Source organism: Eschrichtius robustus, chromosome 20 (genome assembly GCF_028021215.1).
Source record: "Eschrichtius robustus isolate mEscRob2 chromosome 20, mEscRob2.pri, whole genome shotgun sequence".
Taxonomy (NCBI): Eukaryota; Metazoa; Chordata; class Mammalia; order Artiodactyla; family Eschrichtiidae; genus Eschrichtius; species Eschrichtius robustus.
Genome location: NC_090843.1, coordinates 61,040,746 through 61,066,503, shown reverse-complemented (window position 1 = coordinate 61,066,503; position 25,758 = coordinate 61,040,746). Strand labels below are relative to the sequence as shown.

The 25,758-nt window shown below is 46.8% G+C and overlaps 1 protein-coding gene across 1 annotated transcript in view; it reads right to left on the bottom strand.

Moving 5' to 3' along the window:
- The window catches only part of DNAH9 (dynein axonemal heavy chain 9), a 303,311-nt gene that overhangs the window by 262,023 nt on the left and 15,530 nt on the right, over positions 1–25,758 (bottom strand). Inside the window, exons 5-11 of the mRNA XM_068529609.1 lie at positions 24,212–24,423; positions 22,440–22,673; positions 13,106–13,273; positions 11,290–11,406; positions 8,546–8,696; positions 5,699–5,813; positions 1,555–1,623 (exon numbers count right to left, since the gene is read on the bottom strand). Of these exons, the coding sequence (XP_068385710.1) occupies positions 1,555–1,623; positions 5,699–5,813; positions 8,546–8,696; positions 11,290–11,406; positions 13,106–13,273; positions 22,440–22,673; positions 24,212–24,423 (1,066 nt within the window). The remainder of the gene's footprint in view (positions 1–1,554; positions 1,624–5,698; positions 5,814–8,545; positions 8,697–11,289; positions 11,407–13,105; positions 13,274–22,439; positions 22,674–24,211; positions 24,424–25,758) is intronic.

Below are 25,758 nucleotides of genomic sequence, written 5' to 3'. Positions count from 1 at the left end.
CTATCTATCTTTAATACATATATCTCATGAACTGAAGATGCTATTAGTAAAATACCTGAATACATTCTTAAGTCAGAGTCATTGACTCAGCCAGGCAAGTCAGCTCCTGCAGGGAACCCCTCATTTCCTAAAGGTGGCAAAGCTTAAATCAGAGGAGAGTAGAAAGAGTGACTCCATGCGATCTTTTGGGGGGATAAGGGAAGTGGTGATTAGTCTCAGTAAATGTTGGAAGAAGTTATCGGGTAAGATTTGTTCTCACGCTAATCTTCACGTAGCTCACGGACATTCACTGTTGAGTCATTACACATTGATGTGTTGGGCTTGGGAGATAAAACGATGAATAAACATCCCATGGTAAATGCAGCTAGTGGTGCAACCACGGGTCAACAGAGGACGCAGCAAGTACAATCCCAGGCAGATGTACTGGGCATTAGGCTTTGAATGGCAGAGGCAGGTGGGTGGGTGGGGTTATAAGGAGGATGCCAGGGAGGGTCTCACGGAGGAGGGGCTGAAGTGATGCTTGACTGAGTCCCAGGATGAGCAGCAGCCGGGCAGGGATGGGGAGTGAGTGTTCTGGGCAGGAGCAGCAGACGGCGTGCTGGGAAGAGCGAGTAGACAGCGCACCTGAGGGCGGAGAGGGCAAGGGCCGAGGCTGGAGAGAGAAGCAGAGGCCGCATCAGGGAGCACTTTTTGGGTCACATTAAGGAGCTGGTGGGAGGCACTGAGAGGCTTCCCAGACCGGGGATGTGAGGAAAGGGGATTCGGTGACAGTGTGGGCGCTGAGGGGCACAGGTCCAGAGCAGAGAGGCTCTTAGGAAGCCACTGCAGCAGTTCAGGCCCGAGAGGCTCTGGTCTCTGGTGAAATGTGGGTGGTGGGTGCAGAGAGGAGGGGACAGATTTGAAGCTCATATTTGGGAAGTCAAAAGGGTAGAACTTGGGTGACCTGGCAGGTGGAGGTGCCGCCAGCTAAGATGTCTCCACAATGCTAAGCGTGGTCATAACTATAATCATAATCATAATGTCTACGGTGCTCCTCTTCTGAAGCAGGAGAAGATTACAAGGCAAGACACAGGCTGTGTCTGGACCCTGCTCCCCCAAAAGACTGACTGCAGCTTTAAAGAGGGAACAATTATGAACCCAGGTAAAATCTTCGTTCTTATGCTTTCTCTGTTAAAGGATGCAGGAAGTAGTTTTTAAACTTATTTTCTCTTTGTGCAGCACCAACTATCACTTTCTGCTTAGTGAGCAGCTGCTGAGATTTTCCATGACACTGATCTCGGGGTGCCATGAGGAGCGCCCCACTTCTAGCTCTGCCGAGTTCACGTTCCCAACAAAACTGCACTGGAAAAGTGCCGATTTCCAGACTAGAGCTGCATTCCCCGGAGACCTACTGTTTGCGACCCTGAAGCACTGTACTCACAGATATTGTGGTTATAACATAAAACACAGAGCAACACTTCACTGCCACCGAGAAATGTGCACAAACTCAGAACTGCAGAGGGCATGGTGGGGGCTCTGCATTTGCAGAATGATCCAGTCCCGGAAACTGCTTACTTTTCCAGCAATGAGAGCATTTCTTCATATTTTTGTATCATGCGCTTTCCTTCGGCAGATTCCATGCAACTACCCATACAAAAGAGAGGAAGAAAATGACATCAAATTAGAAGAAGTGAAAATAATGATCTGAGTAACAAACTGCAGCCTATAAAGAGGAGACTGAATAGCTCCCTGGGCAAGTTTCCAAAGGCCCCTAAATGAGCCGGCACTCTTCTTCCTGAACATTTGCCACCAGCCACTAGAGGGCATCCGCACTTTCCCAAATGCAGTCAGCGCCCAGGCGACAGGAGGACAGCCCTTCCCCGCCAGGGCTCCGCCAACCCCCTCACCCTGGCTGAGCCAGTCTTGCGCATGTAAAATCAAGTCCTTCAAAAACCAGGAGGGAAATTGAGACATGCAAGAAAAATTCTAGGTGTTGCAGTTTTCTGTATTTAAGAACAAAACTGTATGTAACATTATACATTATAACAAAAACTATGTAACATTATATATGTATATATGTATATAACAATGCATATAAAAAATAGCAATATATATACATCCTACACACATATACAAACCTTGTCATATACGTAACAACATATATGTATATATTCCCCTTCTCTGAAATCCATCTATGGCACGTGATGAGAAATTCTGCCTCATTACTCATTGCCATGTTTACATGAGGTTCCCTCCCACCTCTCATGTCCCCAAACTTGAGCACACAAAACGCACATACTTGCACACAGACACACACATGCATACACTTGTATGCTCACATGCGCAGACACACGCTCGGAAGCTTCCCTGGGTCCACTGAGGACCATGGAGGCATCGCTGCCCACACCTCTTCCCCGGTTTTGACACTTCTTTACAGCACAAAATGAAGAGTCCAGCTCCTGGGAAAGTTGGTGAAGTATCTGTAATTAACAGAAACCTTCACACTAACTGTGTTGGAGGATCTTGTTTGTTCTGCTAACAAAGCGAGGCAGCTTATTGCAGAATTCTTTAAAATCCATTTGCTCTTTAAATCAACACAGGGTTTCTTCACAGGCTCCCCCGAGCTTCGGGCTTCGACATAAGCCCTCACGCCTGCAGAGAAAGCACTGGATTTCCTGGGGTTTTTCCCAGTCGCTCGTCCTCTTTCCTCGTGAAGCAGCAGAGGTGCCTGCAGGACAGCGAGGACAAGCCCTGACCCCAGATCTCAGTTTCTATCTGGAAAAGAACGAGGCTGGAGGAGAGAGCGGCTTCTGCACCTCAGCCCCTGGGACTTGCCTAGGAGGCTTGAGAAGTCACAGGAATAAGTGCATCAAACTGCCTGCAGGTTCTACTTCACTTCATGGTGAGGAATCAAAACCATTTTACTAACCAATTCATAAATATGTTAGAGTATACACAAGAATGTGAATTCATTTTTAGAACAAACGGGAACTTCCATGGGAACTGTGGAGGACGTAGTGGGGGGCCATTCGGACACCCTCTCGGGACCACTCCCACCCCCAATCTCCCCCACCAGGAAGGTAGATGAAGTGTAGCTGTCTCCCTCTTTGCGAACAGCCTCAGCCAGACAGACAGGGCTGCCTCCTCACCCAGGGTCAGGCCCCTCCCTGCCCCACAGCCCCCTTCCACCGACCAGCTGATGTGGGGTACAAAGGCCAGGCAACCCTAAAGGGCCAGACTTCCCCACCGGATGAGCTGAAGCCTACGTGCAGCTGTGCTGCAGCTCAGCTTCTCCTCTGCCCGATCCCTCCCCGCTCCCTCACAGGCGCGGGTCCCAAGAGCATCCCTGTAAATTCCTGCAGGCGCGCCTCAGCTCTGCTCCAGGGCACTGGACCAGGACAGCTCCCGCAGGCCGCATTCCTAGAAGCAGCCTTACCACCCTCCCCGCCCATTCTCATATCTTCTCCCTCCCTCCCTGGGAGGCATGTTTGAGAAGATGGGGGCTCAGCTGGACTCCAGGCCAAGCTTCCTATGGCTGCGGGGGGGGGGGGGTCCCCTGGGAGAGCTCTGGGTGAGGACCCCTGAGACCCAGACGCCTGTTCCAGTTCTGTCCTTGCTATCTTCGGATTCCAGGCAGGTCACCTCATTTCTATCTGCCTCAGTTTCTTCACCTGCACAACGAAGAGCTCGCTCAGACAGAGCAGATGCAGCAGACGGGTCTCCCACTGGGCAGGTCTGACTCACGGGCACGTTTGTTTGATTTGTACGGAGTTTGAGGAAAAGAGGAATACTTGCTGGTTTTAAAGTGAATCTAGATTTTCGGCTTCTCTCCAACAGTAGGGAGATTTCTCACATTGAGTCATTCTTCCTCTTGGCAACACGGGGTGATGTGGTGGAGGCTCCCTTCAGACCACAACCTGGCTATCTTCCATTGTCTTTCTGGCCTTTGAAAGTGGTTAGTCTTTTTTAAAAAAATTGTTTCCAGTTTTATAGAGATGTAATTGATGTACAGCACTGTTAAATTTAAGATGTAGAACACGACTTGACTTACATATACTGTAAAACGATCACCACAATACGTGCAGTTAACATCCATCATCTCATACAGATACTAGAAAAAGGGAAAAAAATGTTTTTTTCCTTGTGATGAGAACTTTTAGGATCTACTCACTTAACAACTTTTATATATACCATGCAGCGGTGCTAGCTACAGCCATCATGGTACTTGACATCCTCAGTATTTATCTTTTAACTGGAAGTTGGTAAATTTTGACCTTCATCCATTTCCCCCACCCTCCTCCTCAAACCCCACCCCCCATAACCAGATAACCACAAATCTGATCTCTTTTACTATGAGTTTGGTTTTATTTCTTATTTCCAGATTCCAGATATAAGTGAGACCATATAGTATTTGTCTTTCTCTCTCTGCCTTATTTCACTTAGCATAAATGCCCTCAAGGTCCATCCATGTTGCAAATGGCAGGATTTCCTTCTTTTTTATAGCTGAATAATATTCCATTACATATGTGATATACATATATATATATATCTCACATCTTCATCCATTCATCCATCAATGGACGCTTAGGTTGTCTCCATGTCTTGGCCACTGTACATAATGCTGCTGTGAACATTCTGTGCTTGCCAAAGCTAGGTGTTTTCCACAAGATGGAGCCTTTAAGGAGAGGGTCAGAGAAAGCCTGCCCTTCCCCGGGCAGTGCCCTCAACAAGGTATCGCAACAGCTCTGCTCTCGCTCTAGCAGCCCAGATGCCTCTAACTAGCTTGGCCTCCAGACTCAGCTGTGAGGCAGGCCAACAGTTTCCAAACCTGGTCACCATCAGATCATGGGGAGAGTGTGCCAAGGAAGCAGATCCCAGGAACCACCCTGCCCTGAGATCTGGCTTTAGTAGGTGGGGGGTGAGGGCTGGTAATCTGCACCATTAGCAAGCACCTGGGGTTTCCAATACATGAGGCCCTCACACCACGCTTCAGGAAACGCTGGGCTTCATTATTCTCCAGCAGCCTCGGTAGTCAAGAGCCGTCGTGTCAGAGGAGATGTGAGGAGGAACCCAAAGAACTTGAAAACCCTGACTCATTTTCCCCTGGAAACGAGGACTCTGCTGGAGCAAAAGGAGCCAGCCTGTGCCCAGTAAGCATCACCTGACACCAAGGGACCCACTCTTCAATCCAAACATATCAATCTCGTTACCGCTTGGCCAGTAGTACCTGGTTGCTATGAACTGAATGTCTGTGTCCTCCCCAAATCCATATGTTGAAGCCTAAGGTTGCACCCTGGGAGGTGATTAGGTCATGAGGGTGGAACACTCATGAATGGGATGAGTGCCTGTATAAAAGAGACCCCAGACAGCTGCTGAGTCCCTCCTGCCGCATCTGAGGACACAGTGGGAAGACAGCCAGCTGTGAGTCAGGAAGCAGGTCCTCTTCAACAGACACCAAATCTGCCAGCACCTTGACCTTGGACTTCCCAGCCTCCAGAACTGTGAGAGAGAGAGTTCTGATATTCTTAAGTCACCCCGTCTATAGTATTCTGTTACGGCAGCCTGAACAGACTAAGATACTGGCTGATTGCTGGAAATGGAAAGAAAAGAAGATGACTTTTGTGCCTCAAGTAACTGAGTTGCGTTGCTACAATACTCGAAGTCCAGAGCGGGAGCAGAAGCCTGAAACAAAGCTGCCTTTCAGGAACGAGGTACTCACGGGTGTGTCATGCGTCTGAAGTTGTCGAAGGGACCCTGGATGCGCTGCCTCAGCTCCTGCGCCCAGCGGAGCCTCCCGGCCACAGCGGGCATGTTCTTATGCACGGAGGAGAAGCCTGGGGACAGGGCACAGCAGACTGAAGCGAGGCGCCAGGCCTGAGCCCCACTCTACGCATGAACACTCCCCCACCTCCCGCCACTTACTGCACTTTCGGCCTCATCCACCTCCACCTGCTAAAGTCAACCTGGGCTTACGGTGAGATGGAAATTCCTGGGACATCACCGAGTTCTGCTAAGGGGGAAGGAAGAGTGCCCTTGGGGAGAACGCTAAACAGCAACAGAGGACAGACGTTCCCGGCCCAGCTCCGCCACTCACTGGCTTTCTGACTGCACACCTGTGACTTTCAACCCAGCTGCACATCAGCGTCACCTGGGGCTCTTCTAGAAACACTGATGCCTGGGCCCCATCCAAGCCATTCTGATTTGATTCGTCTGCGTGGGGCCTTGTCATCAGTATTTTTAGAAAGCACTCAGGATAATTCTAATTGTACAGTCAGGGTTAAGACACACTGCCTTGGAACATATGTATATATATAACTGATTCACTTTGTTATCAAGCAGAAACTAACACAATTGTAAAGCAATTATACTCCAATAAAGATGTTTAAAAAAAAAAAAAAAAGACACACTGCCTTAAACAGACAACTTAATCTCTCAGGCCCTTAGGTTTTTCATTTATAAAATGGGGATAATATCTTCCTCGCTTAACTTCCAGGGTTTCTGTGAGAATTCAGTAAGATTACGTATGAGACAGGCCATGTGGATTACGACGCCCTTGACCAGAGTTAGCACAGCCTGGATATTCTTACTTCAGTCCATTCAGTGGGTTTGTTTGCTTACAATCAGTTGTCAAAATTAACAATTGTAAGATTCCATTTAAAAAAACCCTCAGTTTCCAGCTTCTCTGATAAAACTGGGAAATCTGGCAACCATCAGCCCCCTTTCTAACTAACTGTAGGAGCTGAATATTGGTCTTGTCCTTTAGTTGACCATGGACCCCACCACTCCCTGATGCCTTACACTCAGCCCAGGTCCAACACTGTCATTTTCTACTTGGCTTCCGTGGTAGGCAAAATTCTAAGATGACACCCAATGACCCTCACCCTTGCATGAGTCTCTCCTCTTTAAGTATAGGTGGAAACCGAATGTGATGAGCTATCACTCCTGTGATGACATTACATTATATGGCAAATGGGAGATGACCCTGGGTGGGCCTGACTTAATCAGGTGAGGCCTTGAAGAGAAGAGTTTTCTCTGGTTATTGGCAGAAGGGGAAGTCAGGGATCTGAAGCATGAGAAGGATTCAACGTGCCATTACTGGCTCGAAGATGGGGTGGCTATGTGGTTAGGGACGGGAGGGCTTCTAATCTCTGAGAGCAGGCCCCGGCTGACAGCCAACAAGGACACAGAGACCTCAGTCCTGCAGTCACAAGGAACTGGATTCTACCAACAAAAATGAGCTGGGAAGTAGATTTTTCCCCCAGAGACCCCAGATGAGAACTTGGCCCAGTTGACTGATTTCAGCCTTGAGATTCTCTGAGTGAAGAACCCAGGCACACCAAACTGGGCTGCAGACCTACACAACTGTGAGCTCAAAGATGGATGTTGTTTTAATCCACTAACGTGATAATTTGTTATGCACAACAGAAATTCAATATGCATCTGAAGGTGTCTGAGTTGTCAAACTCTGCATCCCACTGTGAGAAGTCAGGAGGATGGTCCTTCATAAAGCTGAGGTCAACAGATTTTTCTGGGATGACTTCCTAAGTGGAAGCCATTCTTAATGACCTCACTGTGAAACCGGTTTATAGAAATAGTGGTCCTGTTAACGCCATTACTTAAAAACTTTTGAAAATTTCCCGTTGCCTTTATGATGAATTCCAGATTCCCTAATAGGGCACTCAGAGCACTTCATGACCTGGCTAGAAACTCGATGGCTGACCTGATCTCCCTCTATATACCTTGTTTGGCTCAGGCAGATCCGACCGGTCACCTTCCACACCCTTTCCTGCCTTTGCATCCAAGACCATTGCCTCTTCTCCCTGGCTGTCCATCTCCCCATCTTTCAGGGTCCAGCTCAAGGCCACCATCTCCATAAACTCTTCCTCCCATCTCCCAGCCCAGTTCATCTTGTTTTGCTACAGTTCTTTATAACTCTGTTCATGCCAATCGTGTTCCTTGAAGAACCACCTGTTAGGATTAATTATTCTCTCCCTTACCCTGGCCTGCCTCTGCATGCGGTGCCCACAAATTTACCTTGCATATAGCAAGGCCTCAAGAAACATTTGCAAAGCTGAACTGAACTTGTGTTTGACTTTCAAACAGACAAGACAGGGCATCTAAGAATTACAATAACCTCAGTGTGTTACTGCCCTTTGTCAGGCTCCTGCTGGTTCCTCCTTCCAAAAGCATGGTTGATAAGGCGTTAGAAGGGATAAGAACCTTTTCTCAGGCATGTACAAATCTACTGTGGAATTGAGGTATGTTAAAGATTAATCACTGTGGCGACATTGATTGAGGGTCAACTCACACATTACGCTGAGGACAAAACTGACCCGAGGCAGTGGTCAGGACTTCACTGCTCTGGGTCAGTCTGCCAATCCTGCCCTAGACACAGGGAAATGCACAGTTCAGTGAACTCCTCAATCACCCAAGTCTAGAATTTCAAGCAAGAAGGTTGTGCTCTTGGAGAATGCCCTGGATTCACAGCAGACGTGTAACAAATACAGAAGAGTGGCACCCTTTCTGGTAACAGATGTCCCCCATTCAAATGTGACAACAAGCTTACCATACTCCACCTCCTCCTGGACATGCTGACTGTAGATCATCCTCACGGCATCCAGGTCCTCGCTGAACATGCGGATGAGCACCAGGTATTTATCCGATGTGTCCCGTGCTACCAGTGGTCTCTCCAGGAGGTTTCCTGCTATGTCTAGCAGCTACAGAGGAGGCAGAAAAGAAGGGAAAAAAGTCACAGATTCAACTTTTCCAAGGTTACATTAATCTTGTATCCTGGTTTTTCCTTCATATGTCTGTCCACAAATGTAAGAGGGTCAAAAAACCGTTACTGTGCAACTGGATGGATAATTATGAATCGGCAGAGTATTCATAGTCTGTCCCTCTGGTCTGTTTCTGAAGGAGGGATTCCTGTGTGCTGAATGACATACCAGACCCTGTCGTGTTGGAAGAACCTGGGTAGAGGGTAAAACAAAGAGAAAATGAAAGATGTCAGAAAGGGTAAGCTGATGTACATCATAAAGACCTAATGCAGACATGGAGGGTGACGACGGAGAAGAAAAATGAAGCTAATAGGCTGGGTGCTGGGGAGAATCGGGAGGGCTAAAATTTGAGTGGGGACCAAGAAAAGTTTCAGGGAGCAGATGCCCCCAGAAGGCAGTGACTGCAAGGATACTTCGCAGACGTTTCCTGTGCATCGCAGTTGCCCTAACCCCTTGGTGGGAGCAGTGGGATCAAAATGTGAACTGCTTTTATCACCTCCTGGTTGCTGGATTGTGTTTCTCTGACCCTCATGCCACCCTGAGACGAGGTCGTGGGAGACTCCAGTTATATTCAGGATGTAACAATATATGACTTCTAGGACCACCCAGTCCTCCAACCCAAAATCATCAAGATCTCTGGAGACAGCAGGAAGTAGCTCTCCCTCCACGGAGGCACAGGAGAGCAGGTCTCCACCGAGTTCTGGCTCACACATCCTGTTGAGAGGTACAGAGGTGTGGGCTGAGGGACCACTGCAGCCAGCCCACACCCTCGGACTCAGGTTCTCTGACCTGGACGTACCCCTTCTGGCCATGTCCACTGAGGCACACCTAGTGGTCGAATGGTCTTACAGCAGTAACAGGGGTATCTGGACTCAGCGGTCCCTACTTCCCCAACCTGAAAAGGCACTTCTTTGCACGAAATTATATACATTGGAAGCTTTTGTTTTGGCTGAAGGAGGAGGGAAGGGCTTTGGTTTCTTGTTGGTGGGATGACCAAAAAGAGAAAGCCAAGGCGGCAGAAGGGACCGAATGGTTATGGTTTTCCTACAAGGCCGCACAGACTGGGTGGGTAGCCTTGTTGAGAAGAGGTGTTGGAGCCCAAAGAAGAAGAGTCTGCTCCGTGAGAGCCCTTTGAGACTCCGGGTATGAGCAGTGTTGCTTCAGGACCTGGTAGCAAAGGGTGTGCAAAGTTGGAAAGGTCTCTCACTGCTTCTGCTCAGAACCCTGCTCCACCACAAAATGCAAAGATTGGGGTGTTTGGAACCCAGACAGATATGCCCTTGGCATAAATGTAGATGCTGTCATGGTGGGGATCATCAGAAGAGTAATAATAAGACCCCCGAAAGCACCTTCCTGGGCAGATGACATTTTTAAGGGAGACTGTAGACAAGTAGCAAAGACACCATGATGTCAAAGACAGAGCAACTTGAGAGTCTATGTGAGACCTTTGAAGACGTCTTGAAATCCATGGTGCACAGGGACTTATGGGAGGGATAGGGCTGGACATCCTCAAGGCAGAAATGGGGTTCCAGCTTCACCAGTTATCTGAGTGGTAACATCCCAATTAGCCATGACAGTTAATGGCAAAAGGGATTATTTTATAGACACATATAAGCCCTTCTCTTGGAATTAAATACTTGGAGAGAGAAATTCTAAAACTCTTCCTATGTGAGTTACGGAGTAGTAGGTATTTATTAAAGAATACATATGTATATTCTTGAATGAGTTAAATATATATATGCCCAGTGTTCTAGAACAGCATGGTTTCACACATCCTGGGATTAAGCCTCTTCTGCAATTGTCCCACCAATCACCCAGTCTACGTTTGGACGTGCTCAGTGCCTGGAAACTTACCTACGTCTCAAGGAAGTTTATTCCGTCTTTAAATAGCATTAACAGAAACCTCTTTCCTCTACTTAGCTAAAATCTGCCGCCTTGTAACCTGATTAGTCCTGGTTCTAATCCTTCAGGCTCTACAGAATAAGTGTCGTCACAGTTTATGGAAGGTCTGTTCTGTTCCACTAAGTCTTCAGGTCTCACAACCCAGATCTCTCATTTCTGTCGACATCTACCTACTCATCGTCCTAAACCTCCTCCTCCTGCGCATTTGTGTACCGTCTGATCTAGGCAGCACAGGGCCAGGGCCGGCGTCTTCTTACTCCAGTTACTTGTGCTTGAGTGGTTTGCTCCAGCCTGAACCAACCTGACGGCAGCGGTTAAACAGCCGCGGTGTTGCAGAGCCATGGATTTAGGATGGTGACCACAGCAGGCTTCTTCACTTTCAATGGGTACTCTACTGATAAGGCCCAAAGAAAGCATTCCAGAAGAAACTCACTTACAAAGCATTTCTACATCGTCCTGTTTGCAGAAAAGCATTAGCTGTCAACTTGAAAAGCCCAGTTCTGCACACTCCCTTGCCCTGGGACACCCACAATACTGCTCTAACAGGAACAATTCCTCTCTGCAGGAACAAAACAGTTGGAAGAGGGCGGGGGGAATAAAGCATGGGGGTGGCTCCCCCTACTTTACAAACCTTGAAGGCAGGCTCCAAACCAGGGGCATCATCAAAGGCCTGAACAAAGACAGTCCCCAGTCTCCGGTCAAGGTCTTCTACTCTCTGATTAAACTCAGAGACATCATTTTCAAATTCCTGAAGAGACATCACATAGACATAAGAAAACATGATATTCTGAAGGCCCATCCTGCTGTGCTCTTTACTATTAACATGTGTACTCAAATCGGTTATACCACGGATTTATTTTAATTTTCCACAGTTCACCATGGCGTGCCTTAGTGCTTATCCATGTAGATAGTTACCCTATTATTGCAGCATTTTGTTCCTAGACACTCTAGGCAAAATGGTAAAGAGAGTTGGATGTGAGGTTGGTACCCTGTCCCTCCTGTCTGTGCCCCATCTTCCAGATCCTGAAGCCCCTTCTCTCTCACCCGCCAGCTCAGGCCACTCCGAAAGCCACCTCAGCAGCAACAGCCCCAGCAATGGGGCTATTCCATCATTACCCCCTACTTCCCTTCCCCCCACCAAGTGAAAATCCTATTTTTTTCAGTGTAAACAAACTGATCTGGCCATTAGGAGGAAAGTAAGCTAATTAAACTAGTATACACTATTTCTTCTAACTACACTTTAATTGCTTAAGACAGCGGCTAGCTATTGTTCCTAAGGTTGCCAAATTTAGCAAATAAAAATACAAGACACCCAGTTAAATTTAAATTTCAGATCAATAGTGAATTTTTTATAAGCATGTCCCTTTAATAAGCATGTCCCAATTATTGTATTTTATCCGGCAACCCAAAGTGTGCCCTCTTTCTTCGAATGTAGCAATTTTCAGAGAAACTGTTAACTCAAATCTCTAATTTGTGGAATTATTCTTTCTTATTATTGCCTTACAGTAGCTATGCATATTTTTATGAAAAGACCAAGAAAAGTAGGAAAATGTAGTAGTATTTTTCTACTTCCCAAACCCAACCATATTAGCATTGTAATATGTTTCCCTGTGCATAGGATTTTGTTTTGCTTTGTTTTATCACACGGTAGCAAACATATGGTATATATCCTGCTTTGTACTCCAACTCTTTTTTTTTTTACTTTAGACTAATGGAATTTTTAGAAAGTGACATTTCCTGGGTTTGGCCAACTAAGACCCCCCTAGACATCGGAAGATGCTCAGAGCAGATTCTTGCTGAATTTCTCTCTCCTTTTCCCTCAAATACTCTCAAAATTCCTTCTCCAGCAATTCAGCCATTCCCTTCTCAGGGAACTCCATTCCCTACCTCTGTACTGACCCTTTTGCTTCTTTTTGTTTCCTGCAGGCTTGGACTCACAGGTCTCAGCTGTCCTGAGCTACAGGTTAGATGTAGGCTCCTGTGTCCTGATCCTGGAAAATGCAGCTCTAGCCCTTTCCTCATCCCAAGTATTTCTTTGGGAACCAGGGTCTGAATGGAAAAGTAGGCTATTGTGTCACTCACCCCTCCCCAGACCACTAATGAAATTCTGCCCAGTGTGCCTGGCCTTCACCTAGCAGTCACTGCTCAGAGCTTAAAGCTTTGGGACCTGCAGGGCAGCCACAGCCTCCAGCATCATCCCATCCCCACCTCAGCATCTCTGAAACCCTGCGTATCATCAGCTTGGAGAAGTCAGCAGCTGGAAGAGGCCCTCTCCTGATCTTTCTCCTGACACAAAGAATAATTAAGAGTAGTCTCTGCCAATAAAACCATGGGGACCACAGAGCCAAAGAAAATGCACAGGGAAAATCAAGTAAATACCCAGACCCTACGGGCTGCAGGCATCTGAGAAAGAGACAAACTTGCAAGTTAGCTCTTCCAAGCTCTACCATGCTTTGAGGGTCCAAGCAGTCGTAGGAAGACTCTGAGAAGACCCTGTACATCTCTTGAAACTCGCTGTACATCCGCTGGGCCTGCTGGCTCAGGGCACTCCCTCTGATGCCACTAAACTCAAGCTTTCCCAATTTGTGGAAATCCAAAGTTGTCTTCAGAAGATCCTATAAAGACAATTTGCAATAGAGTTAAAATAATAGTGATGGTGATGACAACATCAGATGACACTCAAATTAGTACGGGAAGGGCTGGAAATTATATGGGGGTGGTGGTTGCTTAGGAAAATGTGAAGCCTGATTAGTTTTGTAACCTTATTATTAGATTGGGTTGGTATAAATAACTCTTGGTGAGACTCGATAACAAAGAGAAAATTCCGAGAAATAAAATTCACACACACACACAAATCAAATTTATGCTTCAGCCTCTTTCCGTGTTCTCTAATAAATAATAAAATATAATAATAACATTATCTACGTGGCTGGTGGCTTTATACCTATTTAAAAAATTAATTTCAAACGGACCATGTTATGTGGTTCTAGAATGACAGGTATTTTGGAGGATATTGACAGGAAAGCAGATCCTCCAAACAGTCCTGAGGACAAGCTCAGAGGTGGCACCAACATTCTCAGCAATGACTTCTGCTAAGAAAAGACATCTGCGGGGCGCCCTTGCCGAGCGTACACGCTGCGGTAGACCCTGTGGCCGGCTGGGTGATGGTAGACCCTGTGGTGGTGGGTGATGACTTGACAGCTCTGCGTTGGGACAGTAATAGTGAGAGTGAATCAAGTCAATGAGGGCTTAGGATTTAGGCCAGTGCCGGGCACACAGTAAATAGGCAGTGAGTGTGCATTACTGTCACTGTTGATGTGGCAGTGTCCCAGCTGTGCTCAGGATTAAGTGACAGGTGACAATACAACCTAGAGCCTTGGGGAGGACAGGACCCTGCCCGAATCCATCGAAGATGTTTCACCTCTGATAGGATGGAAGCCTTCAGAACATGTCTAATGCGACAGACTGTACTTAACCTCTCATTAGAACCCATCGAAAATCACAAAACCTCCAAACCAAGACATTCTCCCTGTTAGCCCTTCCAATCTGTGTGCTTACCTCAACAGGAAAGAGGGAAATTAAGGTACCTTTGTGTCATTTTGGCAAACATGTGGTGTGGACCCCTGGGAGCCGGCTCTCCACCCAGAGGAGGTTTGAAAGTAAAGAAAAGGGAACACTGACACGAGGCTGGAAACCCAGCAGGCCCTGGCACCATTTCAGGGAATTCCCACTGCCACTGGCCAGCGCTATGCGCTGACCCATTAGGCTAGCAGAAGGCTGCCTATCTCCTTCCTGTCGCTGGGACACCGAGTCCAGCAGCAGAGACAGAGGCACTGGGAAGTGCTGAGAAGTGGCTGACTTTCCCCGTGTTGCCAGGTGGGTGCCCACCCACGCAGCCTTGGGCAGCCATCTAAGAACCCTTTTTGCTCAGCTGTGCTCAGGCATGGCTGTGAGCAGGTGGCTGAAGCGGGAGAGGAGAGAAGGAGGAAGAACCAGCCAAGGGAAGGAAGACATACACCCAAACCAGGAGATCTTGCCAACGACGGGGAAATGGGGCAGTCTTTATTTAAATACACGTTCAACTCTGAAAACAGCAGTCAATTTGATTTAAATGAAATAGACTTAAATAGTAACTCAAGTCATTCAAAAAGTGCTTAGTTGCTGTCAGTGTGACAGGAGAAACATATTTGTGCAGTGGAATGTCACCTGGGTACCCATTTTTCATAATTCTGTGGATGTCAATTTCAATTTTTTTAGGAAATACCCTCTAACCATTTTATTTATTTTTTAACATCTTTATTGGAGTATAATTGCTTTACAATGTTGTGTTAGTTTCTGCTGTATAACAAAGTGAATCACTTATATGTATACATATATCCCCATATCCCCTCCCTTCTAACCATTTTAAAAGGCAGATGCATCTCGATGTGTTTGACTACATAGGAAAACTAGATGAGGATTTTGTTATACTATTTTATTTCTCAAGAATTCTTGAAGCATGATCCTGGGTGGTCACTGAAAGGTGTTTTATCTCCAATCTAACAGGCAAATCATAGGTATTAGAAGAATTCTTACATAATCATTCTATTTTTGGAGAAACTCTGGTCACCCAAAACAATGGATATTTACATTGTTTTACTTAACAAACACACGATGGGCAACACATTTATTTAGGGTTCAACTCAAGGTCTTAAACCTTTCCTTACCCCGCCCCCCATAAAAAGAACCTCCCACCCCACTTTTCTCCTGCACTCTCTATGCCCTTCCCCTGCGTAAGCTTTCTTTAGAACTCTTGTAATACTCTGGCATTATAATACACTATTTGGGATTATATTACACTGTTTATTTTCTATCCATCTTTCTCAGTAGGTTGTAAACACCCTAGAGGTCCCACTGTATTTTCAGTCCCTGGAAGAGTCCCAGATGCTGAAGAAATATTTGCTGAATGAATGAAGACGTGATCTTTGACCTCTGACTTAGCGACAGCACCTCCAGGAGAAGGTGACAGGGTGGTAGAGACTCTAGGAACATTGGACTCAGAGCAATTGGAGAAAATAAGGAGAATTAGACAAGAGCAGAGAATTAGAAAGCAAGGCCAAACTGTGCCTTGAAATGTTTGAAGGGCTTTGGTCAAGTGCAAGGCAGAACCCTGCATGGTTCTGCTCTGAGGGCAAAACTAAGGCAAATGAGTGAACGGGACCCAGGAGCAGATTTGGTGTCAAGTTGTAGGTTGAACTTATAACATTTCTTATACTTGACCATTCTGACCTACAAGAAATAGCAATTTCATGTGGTTCCACTCCGTAAAACAGAACCCTCTCATGCCTAAAAGGCCCAACCATAGACTGGGCTGCTAAGAGAGGTAGTGAGCTCTCCATCTCTGGGTGGATTTTAGAAGTCTGACATCACGGAGGTATCGTGAAGAAGGTTAGTGCACCAGGTGGGAAGTTGTCTTCCCACTGTAGAAACAGATTTATAGTAATCATGGTGACTATATCTTTGATTCTTAAAATAAATGTAAGCTCTTTTCTTTGTTTATTTAGAAGTCCTCACAAAAAAAGGCCATTAAACCAGTAAGAGGTTTAAATTATATTTTTAAAATATCCACTTTTAACCGTCATCGTTGTAGACACACGAAATTCATTATGCTATATACAGGCTGAAAATGTCAAGTTCAGTGGTAGGACAGAGGGCATCGTGGAAAGAGTGTAGGATAGGGCACAGATCCCTGGGTTCACACAGCCCTGGTCTGCCATTAACCAGCTATGAGACTTAAAGCAAGACACTTAATTTTTCTAAGCTTCCTTTTCCTAACCTGCAAATGGGTTACAGAGTTACAGGGGAAGTGCCTTTGTGCGACTTCAATAAACGGTAGGTGCTGTAATTAATTTTCATTACCCCGGTGTCATGAGATCAGGTTGGTGGCTGAGAGATGTATAATAGCTAACACACAGGCGCTCCTTTTAGAGACTGAAGCTACAAAGAGCATGGGGTCCCAGGCAGCTGGCTGCACCGGCCAGGTACTATTCTTATGAAAAACTGTGCAGCCTTTACTAGGGTGGTGAGGGTGGGTTCCATCTGTGCTGCAACCCCACAAACAGCAAGCCTCTTCTCAAGAGAGGCCGCACATCTTAAAAGAAATGTCTTCAGAATTCATTAAGGGCGAGCACAAAGCAGACATTCATAGATGAAAATCTCAAAGGTCATTGGGAAACAGTTTTCTTTACCTTCCGATGGAGGCCGACCTCATGCAGCTAATGTTCTACGTGACCGAGTGCTCAGGCCTGGCTAAAACGGAAACGGCCCAATTAGGCCGGAATGAAAAGAGGCAGCGAAAGGGCTGGAGACTGAGGAAAGAGCAAAGGAAAAGCATTGTAGATTAGGTCAGTTTATTACGTATCTGCCTGCTAATCACCGCGCACAAAGCCTCAGCAGGAAATCATATTGTCTCCAAGTGAATCACAGCTTTACAGCAATTTCACAATGAAAGAAATGGGGGTTCTCACCAAGCTGCTTACTCACTGCATTGTTTGAGGGAAGAGGCTGCGGGGAGAAACATAAACAGGGCACCTGCAGAATCTGCAATATTATGACACAAAAATGAACTGTGTGTGTGTGATGTGTCCATGTGTCGTATGCGGTGTTGTGTGCAGTGTATGTATGTACATGTGTGTGGTGTGTGACTGTGTCTGTGTATGCACGATATGTGTGGTGTGAGTGTGGTGTGTGTATGTATGTGTAGTGTTGTGTGCATATGTGCAATGTCTGTATGTATGTGTGAGTGTGGTGTGTAATGTGTATGTATGTGTAGTGTGTGCATATGTGCAGTGTATGTATGTGTAATATGTGCAGTGTATGTGTAGTGTTGTGTGCATGTGTGCAGTGTCTATGTGTGAGTGTGGTGTGTAATGTGTATGTATGTGTAGTGTTGTGTGCATATGTGCAGTGTATGTTATGTGTGTGTAATGTATGTGTATGTATGTGTAGCGTTGTGTGCATATGTGCAGTGTGTATGTGTAGTATTGTGGGCCTATGTGCAGTGTGTGTGTCTCTGTGAGTGTGGTGTGTGTGTATGTGTGTACTATTGTCTGCATATGTGCAATGTATGTATGAGTGTGGTGTGTAATGTGTGTGTAGGTACGTGTAGCCCTGTGTGCATATGTGCAGTGTGTGTCTCTGTGAGTGTGGTGTGTTTAATGTGTGTGTGTGAGTGCATGCGCACTGAAGCATGGAGCAGGAAGGCAGGGTGAGGGAAGGAATCAAGAGGCAGCTGAAGACTCTTTTCCCCTTTGATTTTTGACTGTTGCTTCAAATTGCAAAGATTTTATATACTTTTGGGATTTCCTTAGTAAGGCCCTTTCATGGAATGGGAATTATAATTTTACCCAAATGACTTATTCAGAAAAAAAGACCTAGAAATCATGTGGTAAAAATAGTGTGTGCAAATGCAGGATAGAGTGTGTCAGGACAGAAGAAAACCACAAAACCAGTGTGGGACCCTCAAAAGGGAGGTGAGGGAGGGAGGGAGGGGAAGAGACCTTTAGAATCGCTGGGAGACGGCTGAGTTTGGTGGGAAGACAGTACTTGGAACCCTGTGCCCCTGGGTACCGGGTACCAATCCCAGGTAAACCTCGCTGAGCCTGTGACTTTGGGCAAGTTCATTTATGTGTCCGACTTAATGGTGCTCATTTGTTAAAGTAAAGGTTCTCATATCCAGCTCTTACGAAGGTTTTAAGGCTGCAGTTCTGGCACGAGACAGGCTCTTGAAAGATGTTAGTTCTTTCTTGGTCTATTCTTCCTTTCCCTCCCAAGGGCTGGCACGCTAAGAGATCAGCTGCATCGTGGGGATGGAGAGGAGGAAGAAGAGGAGGAGGAGGAGGAGGACTGCGGTTTGCGGAGAAGGCAATTACTCCGCGTGCCGCTGCAGACACACCTGCAGGAGGACAGCACCTCCGGCCACGCAGGCCCTGCCCCACCTTCACTTAGCAGGTGCCCAGAGGGGAAGCATCAATCTGCACAATAAAACTATCTTGTTTCAAAGAGCAAGAGCAAAAGAGCAAAAGGAAAAAAGCCACACAAATCAGAGGGAAAGAAATGAGAACGATGGAGATTAAAACCCAGCCCTAAACAACTTAACCCTGGACATGAGCAGGCAGAGAGGGAAACGCACTGATGTCATTCTATTAACATCTCGGGGGCCACCAAGTGTACAGAACGGCAAGAAGTATAAGGCCGGGTTCATGCTAATTCTTGCTGGAGAGAAGCAGATTAATCTCATTTCAAACAGGCATCGATCACAGAGATACACAGAATGTTAACTAAAGGGCAACATGAAATATGCCTGGAGCCGATCGATAAGTCTGTGTCCCACTGCACTGAGCTGAGTGGGGAAGAGACGGGGGAGCCGGGGGCCAGGGGGTGAGTCTGAGCAAATGTCTGGGAGACGAAAGATGAAAGGGGAGAAACACCAGGACAAGGGAAAGGGGCAGCCATGGGAAAAGGGAGACTCAGGTAAATGGAGGGTGTACAAAGAGCCAAGAGAAACTGAAAAAGAGAGAGCGGAAAACAGGGAAGGGGAAGGGAGACCAGCAGAAAGGGAAGGAAGAGGGAAAAGGGAGGCGGAGGGGAAATCGGTGGAGAAAAGAAGTGGTGGAATTTGGCCTAAGAGCAGAGAAGTGAACCAGAGCCAGGGACCGAAAATGGAAGAGGGGAAGGAGCAGGAAGACAGAGGGCAGGTGACATTCAACTCATCTTCTAATTAAACTGGGGCACGTTCTTTTTATGCTCCTGTGCCCTTGATTCGGAAAGAAAAAGCAGCCTGAGAGCAGACTATTGTGAGGGTAATGACTCCAGGGAGACTGGTGGCCTAGGCTGCTTATTTTTACTGAATAAACCCAGCAGATTAGGGGCCCCAGCATTAGGATAGCTGTCTATATGCAAAGTCCCATCATTAGCATGTGTGCAGCGCCGAGGCCGCAGCCCAACAGCCTTGCAGAGCTGAGCACTGCTTCCTGGCCTCCGGGTGAGGACCATCCTCAAGGCTGGAGAGCCTGCACACAGTAAAGGCACTTGTCTGCCGTGTTCACCCTGGCGGCCAGGGGCAGGGTGGAGCAGGAGAGTGTCTGTCCCCTCTGGTTAAACGACAGCAAAGGGGCTGGTGCTGGAGAGGAAGGGATGGAGTGGAGGGGGAGGAGAGGGGAGGCTGCTCGTCAAGAGCCATGGTAGAAACGGCTGCAGAAAAAGGACCCATTTAGGATAAAGCTAGATATCAATTATTTATACTCTCTGTGATCCCGGTGAAGGATTTAAGGTGAGCCTTTCATAAGATCTAGCGTCTCGCTTTCTCGCTTATACATTTTGTCTGTCTCTATTCCCTCTCCCGTCCTAGTTCCCTAGAGAATTCCTACTCCAGTTTTGAAATTTATTCCCTCTTGTGCTCCCACTTTCTCAGACCTTCTCTAGGTTAGAGACCCCTCCTTCTTGCTCCCAATAACATGCCAATTTTGCTTTTTTCATGGCACTTAATACACCTCAGTGAAACTTCCTGATTCTGTGTCTTTCCATCCCTGGATCTCCTCCATCTGTCTCTACCTTCTCCTGGGCCATGGCTACTGGTCCATGGGCTTCTTACAAGCAAAGCTGTACCCCAGCCACCGGCCTACCTCCAGGCCCCAGCTCAGTGCCTGGTGCATGGTGCATGGTGCCTGGTGCATGGCAGTGCTGGGCTGATGCTTTTTGAGCTGGAATGAACAGATTCAGTCTCACTCTCTCCTATCCTCATAATCCCATGGTTTGTGCCACTTATCACAACCTCCCCCAATATAGCCCCTCTCTTTTTCCCAAATCTCTGCTGATCATGGCTAGAAACATGATTCTGATTCCTTCTCAGTCCCGATTGCTATTGTCTTAATCTTGAGCTTGACCCTGAATTTCCCAAATTAGTTTTAGGACAAGTATTTATTTTGTTTTATTATGCCCACTACTCTCCCTGCAAAGTTCAATCAGCAAGTACAGAGCTGCAAAGTGTGAAAACACCTGTTAACCACACTAAACTCTAGAACAATCAAAAGAGAAAGCCTCATGCTTTCTCACCTTGGCCCTTAAACTAACATTCATATTAACTTTTAAACAACTGCGGGAGGGGAGCCACAACTTTGAGCAAAAGTCATGTTTCTTTTGCACAGGGATTCATGCTAGTCTTGTAGTTTTCAGAGCAACCTTGAGGGTGGAAGAATGGAGTTCAAAGCAGTGGCTGTGTGGGAATGGCCAACTGCATCTGGGTCAGCTCGCTGGTATTTTGCATGAGATTTCTAGCAAGAAGATTATGGGTAATTTGAAAACCAATTGTATTTGTCGATTGATTCCTTCGGCCTTCTTTCTGAGTCTATGATCAGAATTTCCTAAACTTCTAGTATGATAGAACTACCATTACATGATGACCAATCAAAATAGTCATTGAGGGCTTCCCTGGTGGCGCAGTGGTTAAGAATCCGCCTGCCAATGCAGGGGACTCGGGTTCGAGACCTGGTCCGGGAAGATCCCACATGCCGCGGAGCAACTAAGCCCGTGCGCCACAGCTACTGAGCCTGCACTCTAGAGCCCGCGAGCCACAACTACTGAGCCCGTGTGCCACAACTACTGAGCCCACGTGCCACAACTACTGAGCCCACGTGCCACAACTACCGAGCCTGTGCGCCTAGAGCCCGTGCTCCGCAACAAGAGAAGCCACCACAGTGAGAAGCCCGTGCACCGCAATGAAGAGCAGCCCCCACTCGCCGCAACTAGAGAAAGCCAATGCACAGCAACAAAGACCCAACACAGCCAAAAATAAAATAAATAAACAAATTTTTAAAAAAAGTTATTGAATCATGGGTTTTTCCAGCCAATGGCGGCGATGGGGGGGCCACCACCATGTTGTCTTGGACCTTTTCTTACCCTGTTTTTTGTTTTTTACTTTTTCATTTGGTCATCCTATAGGCAGACACAAACATGTAATAAAGAAAAGAAAGGCCAAATTTTGATCTAATAATACAGCATGGGAATTGCAGATACATTGTAATTCTCTTAGTGCATTCTCCATACACAAAATGTAATGAAAAGGAGAGATAAAAGAAAATTTAATTGCCATTAGAGAGTAAAATAGGATTTCCACTTACATCTTTAAAGGCAGCTAGTCTTAAAAATTAATTCATTTGATAAATGTTCAAGTTTCTTCCTCACTTTTTTTTTTTTAAATCTTAAATACTACACTTTTAAAAAAAATTCAAGTACAACTGACTTACAATGTTGTGTTAGTTTCGGGTATTCAGCAAAGTGATTCAGTATACATATACATATACCCATTTTTTTTCAGATTTTTTTCCACATTACAGAATATTTTTCCATATTACAGAATATTGAGCAGAGTTCCCTGTGCTATACAATAGGTCCTTGTTGATTATCTATTTTATATACAGTAGTTTGTGTATGTTACTCCCAAACTCCTAATTTATCCCTCCCCGGCCCCCTTCGTTAACCACAAGTTTGTTTTCTATGTCCCTGGGTCTATTTCTGTTGTGTAAATAAGTTCATTTGTACCATTTTTTTTAGATTCCACATGTAAGTGATATCACATATTTGTCTTTCTCTGTCTTACTTCACTTACTGCGATAATCTCTAGGTCCCTGCATGTTGCTGCAAATGGCATGACTTCATTCTTTGTTATGGCTGTTACTTTTTGGATCCCTGGACAGCTCCCCCCCTGCATGGAGCCGGGGGCCTGACAGGAACGAGAACACTCACCTGCACCATGCCCAGTCGCCCCAGGAAGCCATCCAGTCGCACGAAGACCAAAGAGGACTGGAAATCCCACTCCCGAACTTCCTGGTTCTCTTTGAAATAAGAATGGAGATTCTCCCTTCTGTCCTGAAACACCCGCTTGAAGAAGCTCAAGGTGTCCACGACCACTTGCAGTTTTCTCTGACTTTCTTCCACCTCACTTCTCAGGAGGTCTTCTGGGCTGAGATACTTAGAGGCCTGGAGGGCAGACAGGTTAGTGGCACTAAGCCTGGCTGCAGGAGCAGGACGGCCCACAACTCTGCCCAGCCCACAGCTCTCAACTGAGTAACTGCCCAACCAACGTTTTTCAGAAGCCTAATATAGGAAACGTCGGACCCCATCCTCAGTTCCACAGGTAGACTGGAACCTGGGTTCAAGCCATAGTCAGTGATTGCAAGTGACCAACCAGAGACAAGGAAACACAGTGAGACTTTCCTTGGGCTAGCTGGGGCTGGGCAGGTGTCCTTTCCAGGTGTTTCGTTGTGACTCATTGGCTTTCTATAGTAAATAATTTAAGTGCACAAATTCTTTGAACCAGAGGCTTGAACCTGGAAAGCTGTGAGTCTGAATCCACTGGACAGCTATCTTCACCACCACAGGGAGGGGCGAAAATAACTGGGCCCTTGTGACCTCATCCAGGCCTCACTGTAACCCAGGGCTGAAGCCAACCTTACCTTGGACTTCTGAGATAAATGAGCCAATAAGTTATCTTTTTGTTGATGCTAGTTTGGGTTGGGTTTTCTTAGACTTTCAATCGTAAGAGTCCTGGCTGACAAACATGCAGTGATGGAACATCGCTGGTCTAGGAGTCAAACAATTAGCTTCCGGTCCTGGGTTGGGTGACCTTTGGTGACTCAGTTAAACTCCCTGAGCTGTAGCCCTCATCGTTAAATAATAATAGTAAATTAACAAGATTCTCCCTGCCCACTTCGCAGGGTTCATCCACAAATGACGGGATGTCACAGCACTTTGTAGCCTTCAATGTGCTCCACAGATGTGACTTATTTTTAGTTACTCTTTAAACATGCTCATTGTTTTCTCATGGTCCCAGCTCCTCAGAGGTAAAAGGACCCAATTCGGGGGGGGGCAGATCACCCAAACCTTGTTAAAGGCCTCATTCTGTTTACAGGTGCCCTCCTCAAGGTTTACGCTACCCTGGTTGGTGCTACAGGGGTCCCTAAGGAGCACAGAGCGTGTGAGCCAAGAAGCTGTTTCTACATAGCTCACGGGCAGTGAGTTCTTAGCACGTGGGGGCATGATGTGAGCCTTGCCATACAGGATCACACTGGAGCCTCACAGCCACCCAGCAACTCTCCAAGGCAGGTCCTCTTCTTCCCACCCTTGCACAGAGGGAGAGTGAGGCACAGGGCAGGTGAGCGACTCACCCAGGCACACACAGCTGACAAGTAGTGATGCGGGATGTGGCACAGGGACGCCTGACTCCAGAGGCAGTGTTCTTAGCTGCTGGGCTTTGCTGCTGACCTAATACCAGGCCGTTAAAATCCTTAAGGAGGTTGAAATTTACCACCCCGACCCTGCGCCTGACCCGGGTCCTCTCAAGGATCCCAGCAGGACTGAGAACACCTTTGTGAGTTACTGGCTGTGATGATAAAACAATTCAAGTCTGAGAACCCTTTGGACCCTAATTATTTCCCTGCCCTGAAAACAATGGACACTTTATTCTTCTCATGACTCGGAGCCATCCAGCGAGAGGTTGGGGAATCCTGGGCGCAAACCTGCTGGACCAGAAGATTGCAGATCTCCTGCAGCAGCACCATCAGGCGCCTGGGGCAGCGGTACAGCTCACACGTGGCCCAGATCAGGCAGACCACGTGCAGCAGAGGCCACAGCCGTGGCTTCACCTTGGGAAACTCCAGGCTCTCGAGCGTTTCCAGGTGGCGGTGCAGCGGCACCAGGTGCGTGTGGATGTCCCGCGCCTCCATCAGAGCTGGAAGGAATTGGAGACGATGGTCACCTTCCTGGCTTGAGGCTCACACCCACAGAGCGGAGCCCTGGGGCCTGGGAGTGAAGGCTCTGCAAAGCAATGGCTGCGATCTCTTCCTGCGCTAAGGGAGCAGAGAGGGCTTGTCCCTGAAAACTTTCTAGCTCTTATGAGGAAACACTGAAAACAGAAGAGCCCTGGGCAGCTGGGATAGTGGTCTGAGGAGGCTCTCTTATAAAACTCCTGTATCTGGACCTCTTCCTGGCCCTCCCAGCCCCAGTCTGGTGATCTGCCTGTAGAAGACGCTCAGTAACTGTTTGCTGTTTCCTTTGCTGCTGTTACCTCCAAGGCAATACAAGATAGATGACAGAGGACAGGTTTTAGAGTCAGAGAGATCCGCCTTCAAATGCCGATACATCAAACGTATGACCTTGGGCATGTTTAACCTCTCTGAACCTCAACAACAGGCTGAACAGTAACTAATTTAAAGGTTTCTCATGAAGGTCTGAGGGCAGCACACACAGAATCTTCATACACAGCTAGCTCAGTGCCTGGACCAAAGCAGGCGTTCCATACCTGGTAATGTCTCTGATAAATATTTGCCAGTAAAGAATCTCAACGAAGCTCTTACGGAGGAGAAGTCACAGGGAATACAGAAATAGCCCAGGCTGATTATGGAAAGGTTCTGCTGGTATTCAAAGCCGGAAAATCTCCTGCCATTTCCTTTGAATGCAGGCAAGGAAAGAGAGCGGCTTCCACCAGCCATCCTGTAGTGGCTGAGAGGGGAAACTAGGAAAACCAGTAGCTCTGGGCACTAATTCTGCAGAGCCACTTACAGGGAATGCAAAAGTCCACTGAACAAACTGAACGGGAAGGGAGGGTTTATAAAGGCTGGTTCTTTCCTGGGCAGATAACCAGGCACTGTCATGTGACAGCAGATGGTCTTGGGTTATATCATGTGGAGGAAGCTCTGCATTCATCCTAAAGGAAACTCAAAATATATATATTACTGTATTTAGTAAGCAGTTGCAATATGCCAGGCACTGTCCAACTCACGAGACATATACTAACGCATAGAAAACCCTGTGAGGTAGCTTTACTACTCCACTTTATAAGGAAAGACATTACGACCTAAATAACTTGCCTAGATTGTGAATCGGCCACCCCTGCCCAGCTGAGTAAAAGGAAGATTATACCCCAAGTTTATCATGTTGAAGCCCTGGCTTGATGGCTGTGGGGCTCACTACACACATGAGTTTGAGAGGTGTACTTTATATCCCAAATGGACTTGTGGGAAGGACTATGTGAATCCAATTTTTGAAAGTCAGATGTCACGGTAAA